Below are 7,933 nucleotides of genomic sequence, written 5' to 3' on the forward strand. Positions count from 1 at the left end.
AATAACTAATCATGATCTTTACCTTATTTTAGAGGATGATACACTCTAGGTGTTTCTGAAACATGCAAAACAAAAAAATAAAATAATGATTGTTTGAATAAAAAAGTGTATAAATAAGATAAGAGATGCATACAGAGAAAATTAATTTGCAGAAATGTTTTTGGGGAGAACCAAACTATAAATAAAGAGAGAAAATGATAACAATGAGATAAGATGAGGACATAAATATATTATTAACAAAAATAAATAGACAAATAAATGTAATATTGTAAGTGAATATATAATACAATGGAGATTGTGTACATACCATATGTTTTGAATGTTTGATCCTCCTTGAGGAAGATAACTTTGCTTATCAGACGCTAAAGGATAAAATTGCTGGAAAAATATATCTACAAAATAATGAAATTAGTGAGAACATGTCTATAAAATAAGGAAATCAATGATATAATAAGAAAAGATCTACAAAATAAACCAAAAAATCAATGAAAAATGTACTAAAGATCATATTTATACTCTAAAGATGATGATTGAAAGAGAAGAAAAAAAGATGATAATGAAGAGACATAACAAATATGAGAAATGAAATTGGAGAAAAAAAATATTGTTGAGATAAAAGAATGTTGGAAGAGAAAGAGAGAGTAACCTAATAATAATTCAAATGCAATTTAAATAGTCATAAAAATGCAATAATTATTTATTAAATGCAATAATTGTTAAGGAAGAACAAATATAGTGTGGGAAGGTACTTATAATTACCATGGAACCATTAGGAGGGGGAAAATGAAGGATGAAATGACATGTGACAATTGATGAAGTGACATGAAGGAGGAGATACCATGTGACAATTGATGAGGTTGTAAGAGTTTATTTTGTTAAATAGTAAATAGAAGTACAAGAGAAAGAAGCAAAAAGTTGGACCAAAGTTTCAAACTTCGAATAAGAGGGAAGTGGTCCAGCATAAGCCACCCTATAAAAAAAAGGTGCCATCAATCAACTTTATGAGGGTGTTTAGTGTCTAGTAATATCATCCATTTATAAGTTAAAATCAACTAATTTATTTAGCAAAGTTCTCTAAAGAGACGTAATTCATGAATTAGAATATTATAGCTTTATATATGATAAGTTAGTATTGAGGTAAATTATAACTTATAAAATTGAGGTTGATATTATTTTACATAATATCAAACTTATTATCTATCAAAAAGTTCTTATTTAATCAATTGCTTTATCAATTTTCAGCTTTTAATCTATAGATTATAAATGATTAAGTAACTTATTAATTAGTTGTGTCACAAAGCGTATATAACAAAATTACTAGTTGATTTGTCATTTTACTTAACATCTCTTACACATCTATACAATACATTTATTTCACTTGACAGTACCAAATATTTCAACAGTCTTTTATAATGTAATTAGTATATGATGTTTATATTAAGTCATCATCACATCAATGTAACGAGACTCTCCTCTATTGAAATTTGTTTGGATAGATATTGTTGGAACTTAGTTATATATTACTTTATTCTCGTAAACAAAAAAAGTTGTTTATAGGATTTGAACCAATGATGAACTAATTACAAGGAAAACACTTCTATTAAGTATTCAACATTTTTTGATATATCAAACTTGGCTGCTTTAAGTAGCTGTCAAACCAGTTTCATCTATCAATAATGTGTTGATTTAATGGTGTAAGACTCCGTTAGATCCCTATAATAAATAAAAAGTCAAGAATTCGATTCCTGAGAGCAACACTCGTTGAAAGGGACAACCACGCACCTGAAAGGGATAAGTTCCCTACCAAAAAGGTGAGAGATAGCTTTGGACATTAGAGTTGGTTGGACACTCTTAAAAGGGTAACTCCACAATGAATGCATATACTATTGCTGCTACTTATCTTCTTCAAACACATACATAGGTTTGGATATTTAGATGACTCAATATGGTCCAAGAGTAGTGGTGCCCATAGACTTGAAGAAGAAACCATGGGAGCAGAAATTTCCCCTTCACAACCGGTGGCATCCAGATATACCCACAGTTGAAGTGGTAACAACTGGTGAAGTTTTTAGAGTTGAAATGATGGATTTCAGTGGAGGTGGTATCACCAAGAATTACACTGCTCATGATATCAAACATGCTGATCTCTCAATTGTGAGTTCCTAATTCATCATCTTCAACTACTTGCTTGTAGTTTAAATATTATTTTTTATAATTAGTTTAAAGCTAATAATTAATAAAAAAAACATACTGTATTAAGCCTAAACAAACTCTTGGGATATAAGACAAACAAACTTCATATATGTGATTAAGCTTAAACAATCAGTTAATATGTACATGTAGTGGGGAAGGAATACTGTGTACATTAATTTATTGTCCTTCTGTCCCTGACCAATTAGTATTTGCCAATATATAGAAAAATAATTCTTTATTTTAATTTTATTTTATAAAAATAATATAATTAATCTACATATCTAGATATAAGTATGTGAGATAAGGTTGGGGACACCAAATTGAAACACCAAGTTGGGACACATAAGAACTCGGTTTTTTAATGTCAGACATTTTCAATCACAAAAGAAATTAATGTTTTTGGTACATCATAACACTTGGACAATAATTGTTTTTAGGCTGACATTTTCAATCACCAAAAATGTTTCTTGTATTTCATAACACTTGCATTATACTTGCCTTACAAAGCTAAGTGTTAAAAAAAATGTGAGGTGGAGAATATTAAAAGAATATTCAACCAAGAAAATGTAAGGTGGAGAGCTAATGATTTAATAATAAAAGGGTGTGATTATTGCCATAACCAGTTTTGGACTTAGTGCATCTAATTAAACACTTCCTAAGCATATATAATGCCAAACTTTATGTAACAATATCTAATTTCCAAATTCATCTACTAGTTTTGTCAATGGCACCACAAACTCCAAAACTGGTTGTGCCAATAGACCTGAATAAGAAGCCATGGGAACAAAACATTCCTCTCCATAATAGATGGCACCCTCAGATACCACCTGTGGCTGATGTTAATACTGGTCAAGTCTTTAGAGTAGAGATGGTTGATTGGACAGGAGGTACTATTAAAGATGATAACTCTGCACTAGACATAAAACATATAGACCTCTCAACTGTAAGTTTCCTAAATTTAATTCTCAAGATGAAGGCTACTCGGTCATAGTCGGGTCTAATATTATAGAAATCAAATAGGAAGATGTGCAGATGTGCAGATGTGTGTTCTTTCTATTTATTTTATATGAAGAAGTATATGGTTTTACAAGTAATTATATATGATTCAGGTACATTATCTTAGTGGGCCAATAAGAATTATGGATAGTGATGGCATCCTAGCCAAGCCTGGAGATCTGCTTGTTGTTGAAATATGCAACTTAGGTCCTCTTCCTGGTGATGAATGGGGTTATACAGGAACATTTGATAGAGAAAATGGAGGTGGTTTTTTGACAGATCATTTTCCTTGTGCTACAAAAGCTATATGGCACTTTGAGGGCATATATGCTCATTCACCTCAAATACCAGGTGAATATACTCATGAATTACTTCTTCTCCAATGTTGTAAAATAATTTCTCTTCTTTGAACGTAGTACTATATATATGACATATTTATACCATCTAACCCTCCTCAAATCCCACAAAGTGGGAGTCTCGAGCACTGTGATACACTTTTATATATGTCTATCTCTTGTTTTTTTAACTTTCTTTGTATACGAACATTTAAAAAATGAAACAAATGGCAAAGTAACACTGTTGCTCTCTGCATGCTTTAATAATCACATAATTTTTAATGTTGAACAGGAGTGCGATTTCCAGGTTTAACACACCCAGGGATAATTGGAACTGCACCATCAATGGAACTCTTGAACATATGGAATGAAAGGGAGAGAGACGTTGAAGAAAATGGTATTGAGTCTTTTAAGCTCTGTGAGGTTTTGCATTCACGACCTCTGGCAAACTTACCATCTACTAACGGTTGTCACCTTGGAACGGTAATAATGCATTGCAAGAACATCTATATATTAAATATGATGATAAATTATATCTATGCAACTTTAATGCACTAAGCGTTGAGTAGATTTTTACAACAATTCAGCTTATTCTCGAAATGCTTAAAGTATAATTTTTTATGGTTAGAGGAAAGTAGTAAATTCATTCTTAAATTTTGTTTTAAAACACTGTTCCTAATGCTAAATCCACTTCACTATAGTGAAGGCTTCAATGTTAGAGTACACTATATGAGTATGTGAGACTTTGCCAAATAAACTAGATACTAAGCTGCCAAGTTTGCAAATGCTAGAAGGATTTCACCAATGTTTTGTTGCTTGCTAAGAAGTATAATAAAACTTTGTGTTCTAACCTCTTTAAGCACTTTTCTTAATGGGCATTCTTGTAGATTCAAAAAGGCACTGCTGAATGGGAGAAAATAGCAAAAGAAGCAGCAAGAACAATACCAGGAAGAGAAAATGGTGGAAATTGCGACATAAAAAATCTTAGCCGAGGTTCAAAGATATACCTTCCAGTTTTTGTAGAAGGAGCAAATCTCAGCACTGGTGACATGCACTTTTCACAGGGTGATGGCGAGGTCTCATTTTGTGGTGCAATAGAGATGAGTGGTTTTCTAGAACTTAAGTTAGTATTACAACTTCAATAGCCCAAAATATTAGCCAACTTTTTCATTCACTTGAATCAAACAGTATAAAAAACCAAGCATACTACAACACTTAAAAGTTTATACTGTTTTTGATGTTATTCAGGTGTGAAATTATTAGGGGTGGAATGAAGGAGTACCTTACACCAATGGGACCTACTCCTCTTCATGTCAACCCAATATTTGAGATAGGCCCTGTTGAACCAAGATTCTCAGAGTGGTTGGTTTTTGAAGGCATCAGTGTTGATGAAAGTGGGAGACAACACTATCTGGATGCAAGTGTTGCTTACAAGAGAGCAGTACTCAATGCCATTGACTACCTATCTAAGTTTGGCTACTCCAAAGAACAGGTTTAAGTACATACATTGTTTGAATATAGTGACCATCATAATTGCATCACACCACAATTATGGTGTAACATCAAATCACAATGACTGTAATCATAATCACAACCACAATTTAAAACATCAACTACATAACACCAAATATTCCTGCTTACTTTGACAGATAAAGTATGTTATGTCAATTAGATGTTGAAATGCAATTATTTGGCTCTTATAAATTTGCAGGGTTCAATTTAGAGGGTAAATTATCCATGTATGACGATTAAAGGTAGAATCAGGGGCTAATGTTTGTGATGATATATTGGCATGTATATAACATTATAATAGTAATTCTCCCTTTCTCAATCAATAATTATAACTATGCACCTAAAGGTTTTATATAGTAGTTGTGATCTTGGAAACTCCCAAAACCATTTTGGACAATTACACGCCCATAATTATGGTCGCGATAAGGTTTTACAATTATGGTAGCGATAAGGTTTTGGCTACTCTGAATGCCTTAACATATTGACTCTTGTAATAGTTGCGACTCAAATTTAATACAGTGTGCACCTTTACTCTCTAAAATGCATCTCACATCTTAGAGGAGCCAAACCCAAAATAAAATTTATGACTAATTGTTATTGGTGTTTTAATTTGTGGACCACATCACACCTGATGCAGCCGCAATATTGTACTTGTGGTGACCGTCGCAACTGTATTACACCGTTTTGTGGTGTGACTCTGAATCATAATGATGTGGCCGCATCGGGCTGCAACTTAATCACATCGGGCTGCAACGTAATCACATCGGCTGTGCAACGTAATCGCATTGGGCATGCAATCACATGAGATTCAAAAATATTTTTTTAATCACAAAATAATTCACACCGCAATGGCGCAATCTGTATGGCAACTGTAGCACTTTAAAATACTGATTCTTACATTTTGAACATCAGGCGTACCTCCTACTATCTTGCTGCCCTTGTGAAGGTAGAATATCTGGAATAGTTGATGCCCCTAATGCTGTTGCAACCCTGGCCATCCCAACAGCTATATTTGATCAGGTAAATATATCTCTCTCTGTCTTCCCCTAATGTTAAACAACCATGATTCTAATTCTTGAATCCTATATAAAGCATAAAGTGTCTACCAAATAAACGGCTATTTATAATCATAATACTTGAGATTGTATAGATTTTTTAGTTATTATATATTCGAAGATCTCCATAATTTGATAAACACCATAAACATTAATAAGTAAGACTTAAGTATCTTATGTGAGTTGCAAGTGATTTGTTTTTAAAGTTTGTCTACTGTCATCAAAAGTGTTTTAAATTACGTTTTATTGCAATTGTGTTCACAATATTATATTATAGTTTGAGCTAGTGGTGTAAGACCCCACTGAATCCTAAAAATCGAAGCTTCGATTCCTGATATTGACACATATTGGAAGGCCAATAGCATAGAATGGATAAAATAAATCCATTCTTGTTTCAAATGTGTATGAATTGGATAAAAGAAAGAGTTTAATATGTAAAAATTTATACACAATCATTACATAATCCACCATTCATTCGTATATTTTTTAAGAGTCAATGATGATACAAAGAAAGTGTATAAAACTCTATAAAGAAATCCATTATTGATTCAAATGTGTATGAATTCATGTTATTCCAGTTTAAATTCAAAGGGTATTATTGTGTTTTTTTGCAGGACATCCGTCCTAAAAATAACAAGGTGCCAGTTGGACCTCGCCTTATAAAGAAACCAGATGTCCTCAAATGCACTTATGATGGAAACTTACCTATTACAAGGAATCCTAGTGCTACATAATGACATAGACAAGTTAGAAACCAGATCGAACTTGCAATGGATTTTATGGAACAAAGGCTTTTACATAATGTAAAGTTTGTGATATATTCACGGTTGTAGCAAATGCTTCAACTCACTGAACAAATGCTGGAAAAATGCTACAATTTATGTATGCTAAATTGTTCAAATATAATAATAAGGAATAATGATTTAGACTAATTGTTTTGATTTAGATAGTAACTATATGTTAACGGAGATTGGTCTAATTGACAAGAATTGAATTATAATCCATAAGGTTGTAGTTCAAGTCTCACTATAAGATGAGAATTCCATTGCTGTGTTATCTATTAATTAGTACATTGGTAAGTACATGTAGAATTAAAGTTTCAGGGACCAAACTCACTAAACTTTTTGTCAAAAAAATAGCATGCATCTAATTAAATGTAAAATATAACAACTATTTAGAATATAAAATGTTAAATTGGAGATATCACTATGTGTTTATATGACTTGTGATCGTAAACAAATAATTGTACTATTTTTCTTTTATTTGAATTTGGTTATGTTGATTGACATTTTACATTTGAAATTTCCATTAATAGGAGATATGCAGATGAAATTGTTTGAGAATTTATTTTAGTTACTGAGTAGTAATCCACTAGATGTATAGCTTGGAATTCTCGTTAAATAATTAGAGCAAGGATAAAAACTGATGATTTTTCTTGTTAAATCTAAGTAATGAGGATAAACTGCACTCTAGGATTAATATTTGTAACTATATAAGATTTTTTTAGTTTATAGTTATTTCAATTCAAATTGTTTGACAAAGGTACAGAGAAACAAGTAGTATTAACAATTAGCTTATATAATTACTTCTAAGGTGTTAGTGGATTACTCTATCGTCTAAAGGATGAAATATCATAGAGAGAAAGGAAATTATTTTTTCATATTTTCGGAAAGCGTCATCAATGAGTATAACAAGGAGTGGAAGGATATTTTGATCATCTCTCTGATAGGCAAAAGGCTGAGATTCAAGATCATACTAGAGCATCTAAAGTATACTTGGAAGCTTACTGGAGATTTCGATATGATGGATATCGAAAGTGGGTACTTCATGGTTAAATTTGAT

The 7,933-nt window shown here is 31.8% G+C and overlaps 1 protein-coding gene across 2 annotated transcripts; it reads left to right on the plus strand.

Moving 5' to 3' along the window:
• Positions 1,875-7,016, plus strand: LOC109333316 (formamidase-like). Of its 2 annotated transcripts, none has more exons than XM_019568736.1 (7): positions 1,875-2,154; positions 3,303-3,540; positions 3,817-4,007; positions 4,412-4,647; positions 4,773-5,016; positions 5,949-6,056; positions 6,706-7,016. In XM_019568736.1, exons 1-7 carry the CDS (start codon positions 1,936-1,938, stop codon positions 6,823-6,825), a joined length of 1,356 nt encoding a protein of 451 aa, XP_019424281.1. In that variant the 5' UTR covers positions 1,875-1,935; the 3' UTR covers positions 6,826-7,016. The 2 variants fall into 2 exon arrangements, with proteins under 2 accessions (XP_019424281.1, XP_019424282.1); XM_019568737.1 differs by lacking the exon at positions 1,875-2,154 and adding an exon at positions 2,835-3,136.

The sequence above is a fragment of the Lupinus angustifolius genome, chromosome LG18, assembly GCF_001865875.1.
Source record: "Lupinus angustifolius cultivar Tanjil chromosome LG18, LupAngTanjil_v1.0, whole genome shotgun sequence".
In the NCBI taxonomy this organism is placed as follows: Eukaryota; Viridiplantae; Streptophyta; class Magnoliopsida; order Fabales; family Fabaceae; genus Lupinus; species Lupinus angustifolius.

What these genes read in the sequence shown, in the direction of transcription:
- LOC109333316 (XM_019568736.1), top strand. Translation starts at nt 1,936, where the DNA reads ATGACTCAATATGGTCCAAGAGTAGTGGTGCCCATAGACTTGAAGAAG. An exon ending in ACGGTTGTCACCTTGGAACG is followed by an intron (nt 4,008 to 4,411) that starts GTAATAATGCAT and finishes GCATTCTTGTAG; the next exon opens with ATTCAAAAAGGCACTGCTGA. An exon ending in TTGGCTACTCCAAAGAACAG is followed by an intron (nt 5,017 to 5,948) that starts GTTTAAGTACAT and finishes TTTGAACATCAG; the next exon opens with GCGTACCTCCTACTATCTTG.